General features: G+C 33.8%; 2 protein-coding genes across 2 annotated transcripts; one reads left to right on the forward strand and one right to left on the reverse strand.

Annotated features, from left to right (window-relative positions):
• Positions 1-6,201: 6,201 nt before the first annotated feature.
• LOC103873100 lies at positions 6,202-12,096 on the forward strand. Its single transcript, XM_009151532.3, has 2 exons — positions 6,202-10,507; positions 10,932-12,096. The coding sequence occupies exons 1-2, from the start codon at positions 10,457-10,459 to the stop codon at positions 11,595-11,597; spliced, it is 717 nt and encodes a 238-aa protein (XP_009149780.1). The 5' UTR covers positions 6,202-10,456; the 3' UTR covers positions 11,598-12,096.
• A 2,403-nt stretch (positions 12,097-14,499) lies between these two features.
• On the reverse strand, positions 14,500-25,179 carry LOC103873090 (cation/H(+) antiporter 4). Its single transcript, XM_009151523.3, has 3 exons — positions 24,876-25,179; positions 23,748-24,806; positions 14,500-23,594 (listed from the first exon to the last, which is right to left on the reverse strand). Exons 1-3 carry the CDS (start codon positions 25,137-25,139, stop codon positions 22,464-22,466), a joined length of 2,454 nt encoding a protein of 817 aa, XP_009149771.1. The 5' UTR covers positions 25,140-25,179; the 3' UTR covers positions 14,500-22,463.
• Between the last annotated feature and the right edge of the window lie 14 nt (positions 25,180-25,193).

Genomic DNA, 25,193 nt, shown 5'->3' on the forward strand with positions numbered 1-25,193 from the left:
CTGAACGAAGTCCATTTAGTGATCTTGGTGGCCGTGGTGGATGATATGGAATCCATGGGTCCAACCACATTCTAGTTGTAGAGCCATTTCCTATCACCACTCTCATTCCTTTAGCCACTAGTTCCCTTCCAAATAAGATAGACTTCCAAGCATAAGAGGATTTTTTCTTTTGACTCGCTGTTAAAATACTACTATCTGGGAAGTAACGAGCCTTTAAAACTCTTGCCATGATACAATTTGGTGCTTGAAGAATACGCCAAACTTGCTTACCCAATAAAGCTTGATTAAAGATTTCTATATCCCGAAATCCTAATCCACCTTCTCGTTTTGGTTTACATACTCGTTTCCAAGCGTACCAGTGTAGACCCGTCCTGTCTCCTGATCCCCACCAGAACTTACCCAGAATTCTGTTGATGTCTTCACAGATTCCTTTAGGTAGTCTGAAAACATTCATAATGAAAATAGGCATAGCCAAAGCTACTGCTTTCAACAAGACTTCCTTTCCTCCATGTGAGAGATACTTTTTTTCCAACCTTCTGTCACAGCTCTGACTTTATCCGTGATGTATGCAAGCATATCACTTTTCTTATTTCCAAATTGCTCTGGCAAACCGAGGTATTTGCCTATACCTCCCACATTATGTATTTGGAGAATGTTTCTCACCTGAGTTTGAACCGCTGGCGTCACCCTACTCCCAAAGGTGATCGATGATTTCCTAAGATTTATAGCATGACCCGAGACTTTTTCATATAATTGGAAGATGTTCTTCATAGTAGTAGCAGACCTTTTATTTGCCAGCGAGAAGAACAAGGAGTCATCTGCAAATAATAAATGGTTAACAGCAGGGGCTTGAATCGCTATTTTCACTCCTAATAGCTTTCTCTGCTCCATAGCTTTGGTCATGAGGTGTGATAATGCTTCAGCACACAATATGAAGAGATAGGGTGATAATGGATCACCCTGTCTGATTCCTCTCTCCGGTCTTATGTAGCCTTCTGGTGAGCCATTTATTAACACTGAGAAGATAACTGACTTCACACATATCATAATCCATTGAATCCATTTTGAGTCTAACCCCATTCTCTGCATTATTTCCTCCAAAAAACTCTACTCCAGTCGATCATAAGCTTTTGTAATATCCGTCTTCACTGCCATGTATGACTTTGATTGTCTTTTCCTTGCTTTTAAAGCATGAAAAATTTCATGAGCAACAATGATGTTGTCCGTTATCATTCTGCCCAGGATGAAAGCAGTTTGATTCTTAGTAATGATGCTTCCCAAATGAGTCTTGAGCCTATTAACCAATATCTTGGATATCACCTTGTAAGCCACGTTACATAAAGCTATTGGCCTGAACTCTGACATGTTGGAAGGAGGATAAACCTTTAGAATCAATCTGAGATTTGTATGATTAATCTGTTGATCTAGTTCTCCTCGCTCAAAGAAAGCTGTAATCTCTTCTACTATTTCAGGCTTCAGATCATCCCAGAACTGGTGATAGAAAACAGCAGTAAATCCATCAGGTCCAGGAGCTCTATGTGGTACAATGTCAAACATAGCTTGTTGTATTTCCTCAGCAGTCTCTCCTCTTGTTAGATCCGCATTCATTTCATTAGTTATTAGAGCTTGAAAACCTTCAAAGACCTCATTATATAGAGATGGATTTATCGGGGAAGATGAAAATAAACCTTGGAAATAATCCACAGCAACCTGAGTTACTTCTCTGTGATCCTTTCTTGTAACTCCATTTCCATCTTGGATAGTTGTTATTGTGCTTCGAATTCTCTTCCCTTTAGTAACGGCATGGAAATACTTTGTGTTTCTATCTCCTGATCTAAGATCTTAGCCACTGAACTCTGCTCTTATGTTTCCAAAATTCTTCTTCCTCCAGGTAAGCTTGGTTAAGCGCTTCTTTCAATTCTGTACGTTCCCTGTTTGTTGTTGAAGCTAAAGTGATTGCTGCATCTAGCCGGCAACAAAGTAACTGAATTCTCTCTGCAGAGTTGACCTGATTACTTCTCTTCCACACTGAGATATGTTGTCTGCATCTGTGCAAACGTTGGGACAGAGGTTGTCTGAGTAGTTGTTGCTGTCCATTCCCATTCCATCATCTTCTTACTGTGTCTTGGAAACCTTCTTTTGAGCCATCCGAGAATCATATTTGAAAAATCTTTTTGGTTTCTCTTGATCATACGATATATAAGTGACCAAAGGTCTGTGATCAGAATCACCTATCTCCAAAAATTATGTTTCTGAACCCGGATATTCTGTTAACCACTGTGAATTAGCCATTGTGCGATCCAGACAGCATTGAACCAAGTGGTTTCCTCAAAATTAGATATATTGGATTGCATTTATTTCTCAAAATTTAACCATAATATTATTGTGAAAAAATAAATTAAAATTATGATTAATTCTTTTTGTTGCATTTTGACTTTTGATTTTGTGTATAAGAATTTGGATTGTTTAAGGTGTTATTTTGTGGGTTATATTGAGTTACACATATTTCTTTACATCGAGTACAACTACTTTTGATTGTAGTTAAACTAAACTTGATTTGTTTTATTTATTTAATTAGTTCTTTGATATGTAATTATTCTTTCTTAAATTATTTTTATAATTTGATGTGTAGATTTGTAACAATAATACAAAAAACTGAAGTATTGATTAGTACGAAATTTTATAAACCGACATTACCAATAAATTTTTGAAAACTCATAAACGGATATCAGTATTACAAAATATTTTTTATAAACTTTAGGTAGCTTTATACTTTAGATGTATAAAATATAAATTACAATATTCTAAATAATCTTAACCATAAAAATTCATATTGGTTTATGTATTCTTATTATAGTTATATTATGATATACAAATCTATAAAATTTATAAATAAAATGAAAATATTAATCCTTGAAGAATTTTAGTGGTATATTAGGTTTGATTAAAGTTTGTAGATTGTTTATCTATGTACGTTATAGGAAATTATATTGAAAACGTAAATGACAATTAAAATTAACAAAAGACAATTATGAAAAAGTGAACAAACATCTCAATAGTAGCAATTATAAACTATTTTTAGTTCATTAAAAATATTTTAGTATGTGTTTATTTACACTAATTTCGTAATAATATGAGAAAGTAGATTGTTATAGATAAAATATTTTTATTAGTCATAAATATATATTATGCTGTTAAATATTAGGGGAAATTTTACTTCTACACTTTCTTTAGTACCACATTTCAAGTATACCACTAGTATGGGGACATTTTCACAAATACACTTTTCATTAATGACCAAAAGACCATATTAGCCCTAATTTATCTCTCTCTCTCTCTCTCTCTCTCTCTCTCTCTCTCTCTCTCTCTCTCTCTCTCTCTCTCTCTCTCTCTCTCTCTCTTCTCTCTCTCTCTCTCTCTCTCTCTCTCTCTCTCTCTCTCTCGCGATCCTCTTTTCTTCCTCTCTCTTTATCTCGATCTTTTTTCTTCTTCTCTGTCTCCGATTCAACGGAGATCCACCGTCTCTCCTCCTTCTCCTCCGTCCTTAACCAAGGCTTGGATATCGCGTCTCTCCTCCTTCTCCTCTTACTTCCTCCGATTCTGCGATCTCGGATTGCTTCGCAACCACACCAAAGCTCTCTGCCTCTCCGCCGGCGCCGGACACGCTCCAATGGCGATGGCCCAGATCGAGTTATCTGACGTTACCGCCGTGGAGTTGGTGGATTCACTTCCTCTCGAGAGGAGAGCTGATCCTCATAACCTTCATTTTTCGACGGTGCGTTTGATTTCGCGTTTACTGCGCATCTTGATGATGCTCTGTTTCCGTGGAGGGTCGTGGAGGAGATGGAGAGGACGGTGAGGCGAGGCGCAGTTGATTATTTAACAAACTTTATAAACTGTCTTATATGCCTTTCTAAATTGTCTTTAAGTTGATTGAGTTACTTAACACATCGTTTTCTGCAGCTGAAATGGAGCCTTCACTTGCGTTATATCATACTTTTTATCGCTGCTAAAAGAAACAGACTCTGCAATCTAAGACCCAAGAAGAAACTAAAAAATGTCAATGGTTGGTCAATAAGACTTTATAAAAAAAACAAGAGACAATGATGAATTTGATGATTAACATTGTAGATCAAAGAAAATGTGTGATGGCAGAGTTGTGGCTCTCATATAAGCTTGAACATATGCTTCTTTTTTGAGTGTCGGGGACTGAACATGTCAATTACATTACTAAATAACTTCGATTTATAAAGAGTTATAAATTTTCAAAAACTCAATGTTCACTATTAGAAATCTTTCTCTTAGATCAGAATATTAATAGATAACTCTTTCTCTTAGATCAAAACAACAAAATCCGAAAAAATACTTACAGGTTGTGATTCTTGCTGAGGATTCAACATTTGAAGTTATAAGACAGTTTATAAAGTTTGTTAAATAATTTATAAGGTTTATAAATTCTGCACAATTTTGAAGTTAACTACGAGGTATTGTGATACTTCAACAGAGCTACCAGACAAGCCAAAACTGATCATCCAACGTTCAAATATGAATTATGTTGAAAATGATTTTTTGTATTTTAGGTAAGGATGAATTTAGTGAAATTGAGAATTCACACCTTGCGGAAGTGTTGTAGAACTAGCTAGAAAGAATAACATTCAATTTTCAGGAGAACCTTATGCAAATAAGATTATTGACGAATGGGGGTAGATCTATGGTTCACTTTCTCATATCAACCAATGGGGTTAGATCTATGATTATTGATGAATGTAAATAATTTATAAAAGTTTATAAAAAACGTTATGAAAGCATACATTCAATTTATAAGGGTATTATATGAGTTCCATAGGTTTATAAATCAACTAAAAGAGTCTATAACAATTTAGAAAGCCTTATAAAACAATTTATAATGGTTTGTATAATAATTTATAAGGGTACGTAAATAATGTATATGGGTTTATAAAAATAATTTATTAAGTTTATACACCATTATAAATATTATAAAATGATTTATATGGGAATTTAAAATTTCTGAAGCGGTGGAGTCTTGATTGCTGTCCACATGTACCTCAGAATCTGCCATGTATCATCATCTCTTTACAAAGCCTTATTAGGATATGTAAAATTATTTGTAAGAGTTTATAAACTATTAATAAATGCATATAAAAAAGTCATAAAATCTATAAACCATTTATAAATGTTTATAAGAAAGTTATGAAAGTTTATAAATAATTTATAAGGGATATGTATACTATTAATAAGAGTTTATAAAAACTGTATGAAAGATTATATTCAATTTATAAGAGGTATTATAAGAGTTGTATAGGTTTATAAATCAACTAAAAGAGTCTAAAACCATTTAGAAAGCCTTATAAAATAATTTATAATGGTTTGTATAATAATTTATAAGGGTTTATAAGGGTATGTAAATAATGTATACGGGTTTATAAAAATAATTTATTAAGTTTATACACCGTTATAAAATATTATAAAATGATTTATAAGAGAATTTAAAATTTCTGAAGCGGTGGAGTTTTGATTGCTGTCCACATGTACCTCAGAATCTGCCACGTATCATCATTTCCTTACAAATCCTTATAAGGATATGTAAAATTATTTGTAAGAGTTTATAAACTATTAATAAATGCATATAAAACAAGTTATAAAATCTATAAACCATTTATAAATGTTTATAAGAAAGTTATGAAAGTTTATAAATAATTTATAAGGGGTATGTATACTATTAATAAGAGTTTATAAAAAATTTTATGAAAGATTATATTCAATTTATAAGGGGTATTATAAGAGTTGTATAGGTTTATAAATCAACTAAAAGAGTCTATAACCATTTAGAAAGCCTTATAAAATAATTTATAATGGTTTGTATAATAATGTATACGGGTTTATAAAAATAATTTATAAAGTTTATACACCATTGTAAAGGATTATAATAAAACAATTTATAAGGATATGTAAAATTTCTGAAGCGGTGGAGCCGTGCTTGCTGTCCGCATGTGCCTTAGAATCTGTCACGTATCATCATCTCTTTACAAAGCCTTATAAGGGTATGTAAAATTATTTGTAAGAGTATATAAACCATTAATAAAGACATATAAAACAAGTTATAAGATCTATAAATCATTTATAAATGTTTATAAAAAAGTTATGAAAGTTTATAAATAATTTATAAGAGGTATGTATACTATTAATAAGGGTTTATAAAAACTTTATGAAAGCCTTATAAAATAATTTATAATGGTTTGTATAATAATATATAAGGGTTTACAAGAGTATGTAAATATTTTATAAGGGTTTATAAAAATAGTTTATAAAGTTTATACACCATAATAAAGGATTATAAAATAATTTATAAAAGTATGTAAAATTTCTGAAGCGGTGGAGTCTTGCTTGCTGTCCTCATGTGCCTCACAATCTGCCACGTATCATCATCTCTTTACAAAAGTATATAACTATTTATACAGGTTTATAAAACTATTTAAAAGGGTGTATTAAACTATTTACAAAAACATATAAGCTATTTATAAGTCTATTGTTAAAAGTACAACTCGACGATTTATAAGTTTTTATTAAGAAGTTTTTAAACAAGAGTTGATTGTATATGTCTATACAAAACACATAAATGTTTGAACTTGAGAAGTCTTGTGAGGAATGCTAGGCAGAATGAGTGTAAGAAACTCAAAGTGATTTATAAGCGTTTATAAATTTATTTACAATGGCTTATAAGGTAATTTTTCTAAAATCCCTCCAAAAGACAATCAACACAAAAAAGACATATCTGGTGAAAGAGCCACGTCCTTCAACAAGGGATATATTGCTTTAACATAGTCTGAGAACATCAAGGCTTCTCCATATCTCACTCTTCTATAAAAGAAACAATTGAAACCAAACTCACTTACATGTCCAACTAATATCTTCAACTATGCAACTACTAAAAGAGAGATACAATTGTTTTAGTATAAGAGATGTCTAAATAAGATGAGAGAGAAGAATGTACTAAGAAGCCAACTCTGCAACGTTTATAAATCGTTATAAATATGTAATTCTTTGATAGCACAAACCACATTCTTCTTCAGAGTCTCTCTTACCTCTTCAAACAGCTCACCAACCTCGTAAATTTTCAAAATCTGAACAAAAGCCAGTCACATATTATTTCTACGCATCAGCATTCACTTCCAAAAATAAGATTCAAAAATAGTATGCTTTCGTAACTCAACAAACTCATCATTCATCTCCACTGCTTCTGTAGATATTATACACAAAACAAGACATAAAAAATAAACTCACAAAGTATAAATAGAACGTTACACTACCAAAACACCAACGTTCCACCTCATATACTGCACATACTAAAACATTGCTAGTCAAACTACAAATAGTAGCATTGTATTACCTTAAGGAAGTGAGATACTTAGATATGCATATCACAATACACATTTGTAATTCTCTGCAACATCACCAAATCAACCAAGAGAAGAAGTAATCATAGAATAATTATACTCTTAGGTTAGTACCTTCTCATGAATTAAATAATTATATAAATCTGAAAACTATGACAATAAATCAACCAAATCAATAATTGTACTCTTACGTTAAGCTTTGTGTCTTTTGATTGCTAACAGATCAACAGTAAGATTTGAAAGGACCCAATTTATAAGATCTTATAAATTTGAGATCTGAAAACTTCACTTGAAAAACTTCGTCTTCTTTCTTAGAAACATATCGATTTTGATAAATCAAGCTAAGATTACAAAAAGAGGCAAAAATCACCATATACTATCATCTTACCTTTGTTAGTGTTTCTTAGGCGTTGGGAGAGAGATCGTCTCGTTCGTCTGAGCTTGTCGAGTCTGTCAGCTTTGCCGGAGAACTTCTCGGCATGCGATTTGTGACGAACGTGACCGATTTAGCATCGGAGGATTACTACGACTACATAATGCCGGCGGAGGAACGGCGGGATGTCCACTCGCCGCCACGCTCTCCCAATCCGGTCGAGTTCGTCGGAGATCGTCGAGTTCGCCGGAGATCGCCAAGTTCGCCGGAGATCGCCGAATTCGCCGGAGATCGCCGAGTTTGTCGGAGATCTCGTTGGAGCTCGTCTCAATTTGATCTCATTTTCATCTCGTGACAGACATTTGGAGAAGAATAGATCTAGGTTAAATTAATGAAATGAGGGGTATAATGGTACTTTAGCCATTAAAATTTTAATGGTAAATTTGAAAAGTGTAAAGTTGAAAAGTGGTATTAGGAAAGTGGTATTAATGGCAATTCCCCAAGAAATCCTAAATATTATGTTTTTAAAAGATGATTATTTTGTTTTAACATCAAAATTCTTCTTTTGGGAACTTTCCTTTTTATGAAATCACATTATATATAAAATATATTTTCATTCTCATATATTTATAATATATAATTTCATAAAATAAGTTTTCTTCCTTTTTGTAAATATACTTTTGTATTATATGAATATTTCTTTTTATTATATATGTTATTGAAAAATATAAAAAAAACTAAAATTAATAACTTAATTGACATAAATTATGAAATATATGTTTTAATAATGATAATTAAATATAATATTTTAATTATTAAAAGTAATTCTGTAAGTAACCATCGAAAAATTAATGTGTGCATAACATGTAAAAAATTAACTTCTCACATAATATTATATAATAGAAAAAAAAAACTAAAAGTGGAAATATAGCATTTGGTTTCCGCTTTTCTCGGTGTAATGTGAAATCGGCGTAATGTCAAAAGACTATACTCTTACGGTCTTTGTGTCGTCTTGGGTAAAAGACAAGAAATGGTGTTGTACCCAAAGACAATACTATAGAAGAAAACAAACCTGCTTTAAGAGGATTAGACTACTGAGAGAGTGAGCCCCGTAAGTAAGTGAAATACTACAGCATCGGTCATTGCACCGAACCAAAAGCTAGGGTCGTGCCTAGTGTTTTGGAAGTCAATATGAACGTTTTAATACTTACGTTTGTTACAAATGGACTTGAAAAGTCTTATAGATAACTGTTTACAAATATACCAACTGAAAATTTCTAAATTAAGGACCTCAATAATTCTATAATATTACCAAGCAAACGCAAATGCTTTATCACATAGTTCTAGCCCTACACAGATGACAGAGCAGTGTTCAGCAATAAGTAGTAAAAAATAAAAAGAATTGTCAAAACATATCTTATGTCTATTTATCGCATAGTTCCCTGACGACCCCGACTGTCAAAACATTTTCAGTTCACTTCTACTTTTGTCTCTATAATAGTATTTAGAAGTAAAATCACTTTAACTCATTTCTATTTTTACTTCTAAACATAGATTACTAATTTTTTTCTTATATTTATAAAGCAAGAAATATCATTATTTTATATTTTAATTTCGGAAATCTCTATTTTAGAAAAATACAGCAGAGCAAAACACATATCTATTATAGAGTTCTTTTATTTTAGAAATAAAAATAGGATAATACATTGGAAATTGTTTTATGAAACATTAAAAAAAAGTTGGAAACAACTTTCCTTCAAGTGTACTTTTCCTTTTCTAATTTAAATTTCGTATAAATTGTTAATTTTAGGTAATGTATTCTATGTGAAATTCAGAGTTCTTTGTATTGAAATGATAAATTTTTTGTCAAACATGTTTTTTTTTTCTAACAGAAAAATCAATTAAAATTTAGTGCTGTTGAATTTCTAAGTTTAAGATAAATTTTAAAATTCACTGTAAACATAACTATGTCAATTAGTAGTGGAGTTTAAGAGATTCGTGGTGGTTTAAAATATCTTTCAATATTTTGTTGAAGTTCCTTAGTTAAAAATATACAAATCTAAATCATATGGCTAAAGATGAGAATTAATAATGTTTTAACCAATTTTATAAGAATTTTATTAATTCAGTCAAAATCATCTAAACCTTCGATATAAACATTACTGCAAATTTCTTCAATGTATATACTGAATATATCCCCTTACACTATACGAATATGTTAGAGTGCAATTAGTTAGGTAACTTCAATGTATATGATTAATGCTGAGTAGTGGCTAATGCCGATAAATGTATTTTATATGAAAAGAAAATATATATTAAATCATACTTTATGAGCATTTTTCCCTTCCTAATAAGTGATATCCGATTATCTTGTATATGCGTAATGGATACAATAATCTTTATATTTATTTTGGGTGGGGTTTGAAATTTTTGTAGAATACGTTGGTTATATAGAAGATGAAAGGAGTTGAAAGCTCTGCATATTACAGGCATATGCTTCCTTTAAGCAGTCCACGAAGTTTCACTACTTTATAACTCTCTCTCTTTCTTTCCATTCTCCCTTGCATAGAACAACCCTTCACTAAACCCATTATCTTCCTCTATATCTTGCACACTTATTTAGATACTAAAGATCTTTCACTTAATATTTATTTTTGAAAGAAAGATTATGGACCAGAACAATGCTCTTCTTACCTGGGCTTACTTCTCTCATGGAAAGGTGAACATTTTCTTTCAACATTCTGGTTTCCTCTGTTTTTATGAAACACTAGTTATGCTTTCTTCAGTTACTCACTTTTCTGCTTAGATCTATGCATAATGTAGGTCCAAGACCATAATTTTTTTTCTGAATTTCTCTGTCTTCTTCTTTGTCTGTGTAAAAAAAAACCTTAAACTGAATTTTTAACTTTGTTCTGAGATTTCAAAGTCTTATTCTTTCATGGGTGTTCTTAATCCGTTGATAATTTAGCTTAACTTTAGCGTTTTTGTATGAAAAGTAGCTGGAAAAGACAACAACTTTGAGGATAATTGCTTTGCTTGCGCGCTTAATTAGTGACCTAAACCCTAATTTGCAAATGAATTGCTCAAATTTAGGGGTTTCTCTGTTATTTTCTGATTGTTTTGTTTTCTGTTGAATTGTTCAGACAATGGAAGAGCTAAGACAGGCTCTTGTGTACACGACACTGGAGCTAGAACAAACGAAGCTCGTGGCTCAAGAGGAACTAAGGAAGAGAGATGAACAACTGATCCATCTCGAAGATGTTTTAGCCAAAACCCTCAAAGAAAGAGACGAAGCTCTCGAGAAATGTAATAATCTCATCTACGACAATCTCTTGCTTCAACCGCAACATAACCAGGATCATATCACTCCTCCTTTATCAGGAGCTTCAAGCATCGAAGAAGAGCAACTTCAACCGCACCAGCAGAATCCTAACTCAAACAAAAGCTTTTCGTCTTCAGACACCGAAGAAAGCATCATGTCCCCATCAGTGATCAATCCAAACCAAACATCTCAGGTAGAGATAATGGCTACTTTGTTGCTGGAAAAGCCATTGCCTGAAAAGGGAAGTCTTTTACAAGCTGTTCTCAAGGCAGGTCCATTGCTTCAGACACTACTCTTGGCTGGTCCCTTGCCTCAATGGCGCCACCCCCCACCGCCACTTGAGTCCTCTGAGATCCCTCCAGTCACCCTTCCACCGCTTCTGTTTGAGAGCTCAGTTATCAACAATGGCTGTGGGAATCCAAACAAGAGAAGAGCTTTCTCAATCTCAGATGGGTCTTATTCAGAAACTAAGTACGAGAGTGTTTAACCAGAAATTCCGCACTCATCTTTTATTCTTACTCAGCGAAAATAGTAATAGTCTTCTAATATACCACATACATTTCACTTTTATTGTATTAATTTCACTTAGGGTTATAGTGAGAGTGGTCTTTTTAGTCAGTTTTAAGTAGATAGAACTTGATTTTGTTTTTCTACATTTGTGGAGTGTGAATCTGATCCATTTAGGGTTTTAGATCTAGGGTGATGATGGGAATGAACTCCCCTGGTTTAAACTCAAGCTAAAACTAGAGTTTTTTTTACCAAGTGAGAGAGTTTTGCTTTTGTTTTTGTTTCTGTTGCTTATTGATTGTTGTTTCCTAACCCAATTTCACATCCATGTTTTGGCTCCATGAATGTAAAATTATTGGGGTTTTTTATTATGTTTTTATTTTTTACTTCTATTTGTAAAATACAATATTTGTAAAGCTAGAATGTTGAATGTGATGCATGTTGGGTGTTTAATTAAAAGACAATACTAAGAGATCTTTTTTGGAGGGTGTTTAAATATAGAAATTGGAAACTTCAAGGGTATGTTCCTTACAAAAAGTATGTTCAAGGTGTATAATGTAATATTTTGTTGAAAGGGGAGATGGGAACCGGAAAGTCGATGGGTAAGCCAACAACTAGTAAAGAATAGATTTGATGTTTTATCATTTTTCGGGATGTCGGTGGGTCCTGAAGATCCACAACTGGATCTTTTGTCTATGTGCTAAAAAAGCTAGGTGTGGTGCACTGTGCACACATTATCATATGGGCCTTCTTCAAAGGAAAAAATAGAAGTCGAGATTCAAGATTCTATTTGGAATCCTCTGTCTTTTTTATCAAGCATCAATTTGTAATCTCTTAAAGTTCAGATATTTAAAAGGATTGTTGAGATTTTGATTTCTGAATGATTGCTGAACTCTTTACTTCTACAATTTTTTTTACGCCATTTACTTCTATAAAATTAAAAGTGAAACATCCGCATTTTTAATTTCAAATCAATAAACTAAATTTATGAAATTTTCATTTAATTAATACTCAAAGAACATTTCCAATATCAAAAATTTACTCCCTCCGTTTTGTTTACATGACGTTTTAGAACTTTTGTTTTGTTTTGAAATAGTTGACGTTTTCCATAATGATAAATGATTTTATTAATTACCCTTTCATTGTTATTATACAATTCGGTCAACAATCCCAAGCTTCAAGTAGAAACAACACGTATTTTATGTGTTTTATGAGAGATAAAAAATTTCAGCAATTAAAAAATTAATAATTGAAGAAACAAACTAATAGTATTAGCACAATTGCTATTTTTGCTCTTTCAACCCACGAAATGATTAAGAAATAGAAATTGGAATCAATTACATTTGACCAAATAGTGATGATAATAATAATAATAACCTACAATAAATTCTCAGCATTAAAAATATAACGAAAAGGATAAAAAAGGTATTGTATCAACTGCCTTAATCTATGTGAAAGGTCCTAAAACGTTATATATATCCAAAGGAGGGAATAATAGATAAAAGAAAATTTTAAATATATATTGATAAAATCATAAAAACGAAAATAAAAAAACAAGAAAACAATCCTCAAAGCATCCGTCCGATACAAATTATTCATGCTCGTAAATGTAATTATAGTCAAATTATTTTGATAAATTTGGTAATGTATTAAACTATAGGCAAATCTAACAATGTTCTTTATAAATATAAAAATCTCTTAAGTTTTAAAAAACAAACAACTTAATATTGTTAATTAAAATGATGAAATCCAATACCATATTTAATCTGGAATTTAATCAAGGTTTCAAAATCTACACCTAATAAATATATTGAATATATTTAAAACATTTTTTTGTGGAAATTTGGTTCCTAATCTTCTGAAAGAATATTCTTGCAATAGTTATTAAATGGCAATAAAATTAGAACATCTTGTGGTGTTTTCATGAAGATTGTGAGATTTGATTAGAAAATTAGAAAATCTGAAAACAATGAGTAAAATAGAGTTTTAGCACCATCAATTGTTGGTATTTGAGTTCTTATGACTTTCTAATGAAACACTGGATTTAGTGAAAAGAGACATTTTTTTTTTTGACAACGAAAAGTTATTCTATTACTCAAGTTTGAGGTGGTCTAGCTACCAATAAAACATAAATCTCTATGGAACGACCTCGCATTCTTAGCAAAGAGACATTAAGGGAAGGAAACCAAATGATTTATCCACAAAAAAAATCACATATTATGCCACAAATTATGTGGAAATGTCATTTAGAACAAACATCACTTCTTTTAATACTATTTCAAGGAATTTTGACGCGCGAGAAGAATATATACATGTATTCTTATGACTTGCATTCAGAATATATACATGTATTCTTATGACTTGCATTCAGAATTGGAGGCTCTATAATGGGTTATACACACATGTTGTCTTGGTCTTTTGAAGATGGTCTTATCACCAACATAATAGCCGGGGCTTTTTTATGATTCTAAAGTTGAAAAGTAATTTGTTTCCTTCCAAATCTCTTTGATTGTTTGCTTACTCAATTGTAGAGTTTCCATGTTGGTTTCGAGAGCAAAGAGGCTAGGGATCGTTACTCTCGTGTAGGTTACATTCTTTTACAGTTACAAGAAAAAGGGTTACATTCATTTAAAGTGACTCAAAATATTGAAAGTTCTAAAACTCCATACGGATCAAATAGATCTTTTAAAATAGGAAAATAATTACTAAACGTATACACATGTATTTAAAACTAAAAGATTAAGAAGTTAAGCTTTTCCAAATGAAAAAAATATTTATAATTTAACAAAACGTATATTGAATAATAGTAGGACAGAAAATACAGAATGTATTTCATCATATATTAAATAATTATAAAATTTGCATAAAATGTGATTTTTTTTTGAAACACTAGTGAAAACATATGGATGGGTGATTGGTTGGACTGTAAGAAGTGACTTTAACTTTATTTTTCATCTACAACCTTAAATACTATCAATCATGTTTTATCTTGATTTTTAAAGTTACAATAAAAAAATTAAAGCTACAGCAAAAACACACAAAAAATGGTTGTAAAAATCTTATTTTCTAAAACTTCATTTTTTATCTGTAGAAAATTTTACAGCTATATCTCTTAAAGTTAAATCCAAAAATTCTAAGTAAAGTAGAAAGAATTTGATTTTTGATTTAATTACCGTGGAAGTGCAGATCTTAACGTATCTTCTTACAAGATGGATGAGGTGCTTTGTGGATTTTAATATTGAAACTTTATCTTAAGTTATTCATTATTGAATTATTTTTTTAATTATTTCAATGGGAGCTGTAGTTGTGCTATAATTGTAGTATCATATACTTAAAACTCAAGAAACAAGTTTTGTATCCATTTTATTAAAATATATATTACCCATGTACTATTTGTATATTTATTATGCTTAAGGGAAAAGTTAAGACTTGAGAGTGATTATATAGAGATTGCATACTCTATTAATTGGTCTTTTCCTTAAAGCAAAAGGCCAAACTTGGTACTGCTTAAAAATGATTTCAGGACTAGTATAGTACGTTTCTTTTACAGACAATAAGAAATTTCGATTGTACGAGAAAATCTTGTTTTTCTTCTCTTTTTGAGCCCTACAATGTCATGATTATGCTTATTCCTTCTTTTTTGGGTTCAATTGCCAAGGAAAATAAACATAAAAATATTAAAGAAAAATAACACAGATATATATATATATATATATATTATTAATTTTATGAAACTAAATTTTCATATTTTTATTGATTCAGGCCCCATAAGATAGTATAAAAATACTCACATAGTGGTGGTCTAATTACAGGCGATCTTCGTCTGGATTTAAAGATACTCTACTACAGTGTGACCATGCAGATATGAATTTATTACTTATGGTTCATTTGAATACTTAAGAATAAATGTAAGCACTTTTGTAGATTTGGAATATCCCAGATTATACAAAAGAAAAACTCACAAAAAAAGAATCAATAAACCGCATATTCATCCTAACTCAAGTTAACCATTACAAAATTGGTCTTTTACTGTGGTTAATGAATTGTAAACGATGCTTTTCTAATCAAAAATTTTAAAAGTTCAATTCCCTAATCAAGTTTGAAACTAGTATTCTCCATTAAAATTCATAATTAAGTTAAATAGTGTATATAGAGAGAAAGACTCAAATCTTGGCCCAACTACAATTCTAGTCCAACAAGAATTAGATACAAAACCAAGTAAGAAAAAGACGTTAATTTTCTCTTTGTCATATCGGTCAAAGACGTGATATGAATCCAAAAGGGAATAAGATATTGAAGATGGTGAGTGTTAAAAATATAGAGGTGATATAGGCTTTTGAAGGCATCCGAGAAAGAAGAAAAAAATACGAGAGCTAGGGAAATAGAGAGAGACAATAGAATCAATAGTTAAGGTTATGGTTCTTAAGGAAAACTTGTGAATTATATTTTGTTTTTGTAAGGAAACCATGTGAATAAAGAGAGAGAGTTTTGATATTGATTTCATTCTAAGTTTAAGCACTAAGAAAATGTTTAAAACCTAACAAGTGTCATAAGAGCAATCCAAGTTTGATTACAAGTGCTAGGAGGAGATATGGAATCAATATCGGGAAAGTTTGAAGTTGAGAAGTTTGATGGAAAAGGTGATTTTGGGTTATGGAAGTACAAGATGCTAATGCAATTGGAGCTTCTAGGGTTAGATTATATGATTCAGGAAGTTTCGATCACGCCTTCTGATACATGAAGAATAAAGACGAAGAACTGCCAGAAGTCAAAGTAGATCCGCTGAAGGAAAAAAGGCAAAGAATCTAATATGCATGAGCCTAGGAAATTTGGTTCTGCATAAGATGATGAAGGAAACAACTACGATAGGAGTTTGGAAGGCTTTGGAAAGAGATTACCAAACGAAGACACTTCCTGACATGATTTACATGAAGCAAAGGTTTGCGAGCTTCAAGATGGAAGATCACAAGAGCATGGAGGAAAACATGGATACTTTTCTTAAGCTAGTTTCAGATCTTAATTGCAAGTCTAAATATCAACATTAGCGATGAAGACCGAATAATTCAAGTTCTATCTAGCTTTCCCCAGTAATTTGATTCACTAGTTGACACGCATAAGTACAGAACTGCAAAAGAAACTTTTACCATGAACATCATGATTAATTCAGCATACTCCAAAGAAGTGGAGTTAAAGGAAAAGAGACTCCTGAAAAAATCCAGGCCTGACGCAGAGGGCTTGTATGTAGAATCAAAGGGCAGATCAGATAAAAGAAGTTATGAAGGAAAATCAAATCCATGGAGAGGAAAATCTAACGGCAGGGCAATATCTAAGTCCAATCAAAGATTCTAAAAAAACAGGTTGTTTTATCTGTGGAGGAGGACAATGGAAAAGAGAATGTCCTGAAAGGAGACATTCAGAGTCTGCAAACCTTACAATGGAGCCGAAGCAACTATTAGTGTTAACAGCTAGTGCACAAGACACTAACCAAGAATGGATTATGGATTATGGATTTTGGATGTTATGTTTGATTTCAAGGAATTCAATGGTGGTCCAGTGTTAATGGCTGATAACATTCAATGTGACATCAAACAAATTGGAAAAATAAAATTCAGATGGCTATGAAGTGATACTCACAGATGTTAGATACATACTGGAGGTGAATAGAAATTTAATTTCCTGTGGGATGTTAGAAAAATCAGGCTTTTTTAATAGAAAAATCAGGTTGCAAATATAAAAGAAAAAAATTCATGTGTACTTCTACAAAGATAACAAGAAGGTGATATCATAAAAATATCACGATGGAGTTTATTATCTACAAGGCACAATTGATAAGAGTAAGAAGAACATTCCTAGAGTGGAGAAAGAAATCATAAAGAATAACTCAAAGAAGGTGACGTTTGCAAAAAGTCTGATTTAGGGAGATAGATTTGAAACAAATGACTCATCAGCTCAAGGTGGAGACTCTTTTTCAACAGCAAAAAAAAAAATTGAGTCTAAGGTGGGTGGAGGATAATCACCAACGAGAGCTGAAGGGAGACGACTATCACAGCCGGTAAAACAAAGCATATCACCAAATAAGTATAACATTACAAATATCACCTTAATCAGCTTAAAGAGAAAGAATGACCTTACCAGGAAGTTGAAGTGGAAATGGGTTCGTCGGAGTAAAGGAAGAGTCTCCAAAAGGGCACCGGAAACACTGGAAAACGGCATATTTAGAAATCACCATAAGATTTCATGGTCAAAATTCAATAGAGGGTAAATCTTTGCAACTTCAAGTAGGAATAGTCAAAACTATATCAAGCAGGCTCAAAATTCAGAGAATCTCACCAGAAAGCAGCAGTACGGCGGTAATATGGATTGAATTTATCAACACCAACATGGAAAAACAGATTCACTAGCTGATTTGCCCTAGTATTTACTACTTTAGGCCATATATTAGGTCATATTTAGAGTATATTATATAATTCGAGTCTATTCTAGGTCATTTATAGGTTTAGGTACGTTTTGGAGAACTTTGGAGATTATGGAACAAGTTGAAACTTGATGAGGAGAGAACCCATAGCTGTGCAGAAAGGAGGATCGAGATATGATGTAAATATCTCTAAGAAGCAAAGGCAGAATCCTAGTAGGGATTATGCTTTAATAGTATAGATTTGCCATGAGATCCTCCAAAAGAAATAATACATATTCACACAAATCGACTGTAGAGGAAAATTACATGGATTCGTGGGTATCTTTGATAAGTCTCATAACTGAACAGCTGGTGGGCATTCAAATAAAATATGGTTTATTGATTCCTCTTATGCTCCACACCTTTCATAGAGGACATCACATTTTATTGCTCTTGATATTAGGTTATTCCTCATTGGTAAACAACCTGAAATAATTTGCCAAAGAAAGTGTTTTAGCTTTGGTGAACACATATTTTTCATGAGTGTTCTCGCATAGCCTTTGTATCCAGGTGTAAACTGGTACATTTCGAACTCTATAATGGTAAAGTTTTTCTAATTGATAACCAGATTGATCGTATATTTTCTGGATTGTGTAAAGTGTCATCCTTCTTTTTCCATCGTTGGTATCTGACTTACCGGATTGCTTTCTATGAGTGATGCATCTTCTGGTTCCACCAATGTCCTTAAAATCAGTGAATTTCACTTGTGAGATGTAGGTTTGATGAGCTTGTCTACAATAAGTGCATAGTCAAAAAGAGTTGATTTACTGGTTGCTGGTCTCAGGCGGTTGGTTGGGATCCAAGGATCATTCTATACTGAGATAGACGATCATGTTCCACCCTTTTGTATAGTCGTCTGCTTACCAGAGATCTAGCTGATACAATACTATGCCAACCATACGATGACGAATATGATCGTATTGGTTCTAATGGGCTCGTGTTCCTGACGTATTAAACTTTAAATACTTTAGAAAATAGAAAGTTTGGCTTTTTGATTAATTTCCAGAACTATTTTCGTAGCATTTATGTATTAAAGTCCACAAGGGTCTTGAATCCTATAACTCCCTCCTCTTTTGAAAAACATAGTTTATTTCAAGCAATCAAGTGCATACCCCTTCCATTTCCTTTGTAACTCCACCAACATTGTGATATAATAATACTTGTTAATTTCGACGTAATTGTTTTTGGTCATCTAAAACAGGACATGACATGATTTGGCATAGCCGTTGCAACTGATTTTATAAGTAATTGCTTCCCTCCTTTTCTCAGATATTTAAATGTTAATCCATTCACCCTTTTATGCATCCTTTCATGAAAGAATCCAAAAATCTGTGTGTTTTGAACCTCCAGGATGTAAATGTAAGATGACACAACAATAAGGTAATGCAGAAAGTAAAGCAAGAGACAAACATCTATAAGCAACCCTTAAGCTTTATTAGAAATCGCCTTATACACTCTATTACAAGTTCTGCTTAATCAGCTTTACACAGTCTGTTACACCCTAACAACTGCTACTGAAAGATTCTTAAGCTACCCGCTTGTGTTTCTCTTCCGTCGAGTACTTCAGCCACTGCTTCAGCACGACCCAGAACACTTCCAAGAGCACTTTATATTGCACTGATATAATACATTTCATCCTCAACTGGATCCCTTGTGAATCGAACCCTGTTTTCGTGAGTAGTGCCTGAACAAAACTCCATTCCACCCTGTCGTAAGCTTTACTCATATTTGCTTTGATCGTCATAAATTTCTACTGAAATGATTTATTTGTCCTCAATCCATGGAACATCTCTTGCGCTATTAATATGTTATCTGATATTTATCTTTTTAAGACAAAAGCAGATTGTGTTTTCGAGATTAACTTTGGTAGGCAATTCCTTAGTCGCTTACATAGGACCTTTCATATAATCTTGTAACCCACATTACAAAGACTGATTGGACGTAAATCCGTTTGTATTTGAGTTTTTGGAATCAAACATATATTTTTCATATTCAGCCTCCCATCCAATTTCTATGTTCTCATGAAATTGTTCACCTGCTCGATAATATCCATCTAGACCATGTGACACGCATGCTAGAAAAAAGCGTTGTCAGGACTTCCTCTAGACCAGAGTCCTGGTGTTCTTACAGGATGCATCATAAGCAAAGCTTGTCAAACTTCCTCTTCTGTTCAGTAATAGTTGTCAGGACTTTGTAGAAAATTATCAAACTTAGATGGAGAAATAGATGTGAAAATATCTGTAAAATAATCCACCGCCGCATTCTCCACCTCCTGATCCTTTGTTACCCACTGTCCATCATCCTTATGTAAACCAATTATCATGTTCCTAGACCTTCCTTGTTTTGTCAGTTCATGGTAAAATTTTGTATTTGAATGCCCTGCAGTATGCTAGATATTCCTACTCTTTTGTTGTCAATAATCCTCCTCATCTCTTATATGCCTCATGTAAATTTCTGGAAATTTCTAATATATCCTTTTGAATTATAGTTAATCTTGTTTAACCTCATCTAAAGCTTTCTGTAACTCACTTATCTTCTTTTTTCCATAAGGAGGGTTATTTTTCTTCCATCTGAAAATTTTGTGTCTACAATTACTCAACTTAGTCACAAAGTCTTGTTCTGGTCGGCCAATATCTGAAAACCATCCAGGGGTAATAGATTCAAGTAGACACTCTTGTTTGATCCATCTTTTGTCAAACCAAAAAATTTCTCTCCTCCTTGTAACTTCGTCCTCAATAGTTGCTATTATCGGTATGTGGTTACATTCTACTAATCCCAAGTTTTCTGTTAAAGAGCATGGACATAAAGTATGCCAGTCCCCGTTTGCCAATGCTTTATCCAATCTGCATCTAACCATTTTGTTCCCTCTTCTTCCTTGCCATGATATCGTATTTTCCAAACCTAAAAGTTTAAGTAGACCACAATTTCTTATAATATTATTAAAACCCATAAAGGATCCGATGTTTCTGTCAGGTCTTTTTTTTTGTTTTTCATAATTTCTAGTAATCTCATTCAAGTCTCATATAATAAATCAAGGTTCTGTCTTTGTAGTCCATACCTCGCCAGTCTTTCTCGTACTTGATCCCTCTTGTTTTGAACGACTTCTCCATATACAAGTCATAAATACTTTTTCCCGCAAATTTACACTTCAACTTCTATCATTCTGTTACAGGCGTATATAATGTTGTTGTTGAAATCAGTATTGTAATACAATGCCAAACCACCACTTGTTCCTTGTGGATCAACTATAACCATATAGCCAAAATGAAGTCGGAAATAATGAACAAAGTTGAAGTTTGCTTTGTCTCGGATAAAAAAAAGTCTGGTATTTTTATTGATCATTATTTTTAAGAGACTTGATTGATCATTATTTGTATTGATTGTTAAACCGGAACTAGGATAATAGATGATTCAACGGTTGATTGAATTGATTGATGTTAAAAACTGTTATATATATATATATATATGTATATACATAGTTATGAGTAGGAGCTATGCGAGAGGGCGTGAGTTCAAAGATGTCTGAGCTTCGACGCTATGGTGTTACGGGCGTGAGTTCAGAGACGTTTGAGCTTCGATGCTACTGTTTTGGGCGTGGTGCAGAGACGTTTGCATTCGACACTATGATGGGCGGGGGTACAGAGACATACTATACTAGCGACGCTACGAGTATATGTGCATATCCTTATGAGGAAATGTGTGGTGCAGAGAGTAGCTGTATGCTATTAGCGCATTGATTGTTATTTTGTGTGGTATAATAGACACCGTGTTTGTTTTATGTTAGGGCTTAAGCCTACATAGTTGTAGTGCTATGAACTGAGTCAGTGGTTTGCGGTTTAGCATCACATACCTTGCTGGGCAACTCCCATGTTGCTCACCCCGCCTTTCTTTTACCCTTTCAGGTGAGACCGACGAGCAAGAGTGATTATCGGACCGGTGCTATTGGGCTTTTGGACTTCTATCGCTTTTATCGTTATCGGATTTTTAGGTTTTTGGACTTTTATCGTTTATGTTATTTTGTATCTTAGACTTTCGGATTTATGTTATTTTTATATTTCTGACTTATGTTGTTATCAGTATTTTCAGTTTGACTTATGGTCATGTATTTAACTTGATATTATAATGCGGAGTTTATGATTCTTTCAGTATCTATTATTATGTTAACTTTGCGTTTATATTATTTCGAGGAAACCGGGTGTTACAGCTGACTTGACATGTCCTGCCAGTCGCCCGACCTCCCAAACAAGCATAATAACCTAACTGTCATCACAACTTCTGAAACAAACTTGTATGAAATATATACACTAATCAAAAACATTGTAATCATTACTTGTATATGAAGGCAACGTTATTTCTAAGCGTTGAATTTTATCATGGTTGTATATTTAAAACCTAAATCATCTGCTGTTGCTGCTGAATCACCAACACCGAAGCTTGGCATTTAAGATCTTGTGAAGCCAAGAGATCTCCAACCACGCCAAGTTCTTCGAACTCACTCCATTCCTCAAGCCCTTCCGTGAAAACACTCTTCCTTCCTTTCTCTCTTCCGACGATGAACAGATCATATTCATTTGCAATCGATTTTAACAGTGTTGATGTTTGTGAGGCGTCATCCACTACTTGCTCGGAGTAGATAATGCTGACACCTTCAAGAACATTGCTCTTCACGTCTCTGAGCAGTTCTAAATCGAGCATTCGATCCCAATCAGTTACTTGATTGGCTCTTTGTTCAGAAGAGACCAGACAAACCACTGTGATCTTTATCCGTGCGTTACGAGCCATGCGCTTGGCGAGTGTTAAGGCTTCTCTATCGTCTTTACCTCCAAGGAAAAGCATGCATACTTGGTAAGATGAGAAGTTTGCAGCCGTCTCTCGGATCGTTCTCCTACCATTGTTGCTCCGGTAGATGAAGATTCCGACAGAGCAAGGAGAGAGCTCGAGGACGCTCTTGTTCAGTTTCCGGATCATGAGACTGTCGGAGACAATGGCAGATCCATCAGCAGACCAAGTCTGGTGAAAAGGAAGGATGATGAGAGACGTTGTGTTGTTCAAAGCGAGCATACATATGTCTCCATGCATCGTCTTGGGAACAGATATAGCCGTGTAAGTGCTGACGAAAACAGAGCCGAAGAAATCTTTGTGGAACTGATCAAAGGAGGCAATGACGCTCTCGGAGTTATAAGAAGTGTCCTCGCTTTTTCTTGTTTGCAAACGGTGAGAGATGAAAACCGGAGAAGCTCGTCCTATGAGCTCCATCAAGTGAAGGACGTAAGTAGCTACAGGACTTTCTCTTGAAGGACACGTAGCTTCAAGGAGATTGATCATGGGATGAATGTCGTCGGTTCTGTAGATACACGACAGAACCCTCAACTCGGAGTTTGGTTTCATGTGAAGCATGTTCCGCTTCTCGTATCCTGCATACATCCTCGAAGGATCGTATATTCGTCTCAAGATCGGAGGTATTATTGCAGAGTTCAACAAGATGTAAAGAGATAAGATGGTGAAGGTCACAGGCCGAATAGACTGCAAAATGAAGAAAAAAATAAAACAACTCAACGGGTTTGTATCTCAAAAATGTCAAATGTAATATAAATATAAATATAAATATGTGGATCACTTATGTGAGACCAGGATACCTCTGTATAATTTAAAAAATATATATATAAATATACTTACTCCTCTTTGGAACCCAAACGCATAAGCGCCGAACTCGAAGATGCCTTTAAAGGACATAATAAGAGAGAGAGCAAGGCAGTCATTTGCGGGCATACGGAACAACAAGGCAGGGAGTGTGGTGAGGGCGAATTTGACGACAAAGGATACAAAGACGATGATGAAGATACTTTTGAAATCTGTCCAAGAGTGTAACATAGAAGTATCAAACTCCTCGGCGCATGTAGCCACGAAGAAGGGAAGGAATGTGCCGAAAACCGCGGACTCGAACTTCTGGACGATGGCAGATCCCAAAGGCGGTCCGTGCGGAACCGCCAGGCCTAGAATAAAAGGTCCGATGAAAATAGTTTGCTTGCACCAATCCGCAAGAACGGCTGATCCAAAGACAAGAATGATGATTAAATATATGTAGAATTTCTTCACGGGACGACCAGAAGGTGTTCTGTTGATGATAACGAACATCAGTGGCCTGAAAACGTATATGGCGAAACAAACAAAGACCACCACTGTCCCTGCACGCTTCAAAGGACGGTTTCCGACGACAACATCTCCGATGAATATGGAACCAAGCCGAGTTTTCTCTTCCCTGAGTTCCTTTAAGAAGACGAGAACCGCAGAGAGGACCGAGGTGCTGAAGTCACTGATCACAGCAGATGACATAGCGAGACGACCAAGCTCTGAGTTCTGCAGTCTCAGCTCGAAAAGAAGGTTTCCGATTACAGGAAAGGACGAAAGGCATTGGATGGAGTAGATGATGATGATTTCGAAGAAATTCACAACCGGTTCTCCCTTTTTGGTTCCTACATCTCTTAAGATGACGAAGAAGATGAAGGAGCAAACCGTTATAGAGAGCAACACAGAGGAGAGGCCGATGGTGATGGCTTTCTTCCCTGTGTTGCGGACTAGACTCAAGTCCATTTTCACTCCCATCAAGAACCAGAACATCATGTAAGAACACGCACCAACCAGACCAAACAGAGTGTCTTTGTAGTCTTCTGTCGAAAAGAAATTCCTCGCGGGTGTATTCTCTTTCATAAACGACTTGCTGAGAAGAATTCCTGTCTGCAAACAAAAACACATTTAGTCGGAGCTTGAATCAAAGTAAGAAACAGTTTTTAAAGATTTACTTACAAGCATGTGGGAAGTGAAACGAATCATGCCAAGACGTTTGAAGAAGAAATGGAAGAATTGCCATAGGACGGTGACGATGAGGAAAATGATCTCAACGTGTGGAAACATGTAGTTCCAGAACTCAATGTTGGCTTTAGGATCTTGGAGCTTAGTGGATGGCCATATCCCGCTCGAGCTCGGATTCATGGGCAGGACGCCGCAGATTGTGTTTGCTTCTCTCCATGTGTCTCTAAGGTAAAGACTCCTATCATCTCCGAACTCCATTGTGACCCAAAGAGAATAAAGAAAACAAGAACAAAGATGATAGAAACAAAACAA

This window comes from Brassica rapa, chromosome A01 (assembly GCF_000309985.2).
Source record: "Brassica rapa cultivar Chiifu-401-42 chromosome A01, CAAS_Brap_v3.01, whole genome shotgun sequence".
Classification (NCBI taxonomy): Eukaryota; Viridiplantae; Streptophyta; class Magnoliopsida; order Brassicales; family Brassicaceae; genus Brassica; species Brassica rapa.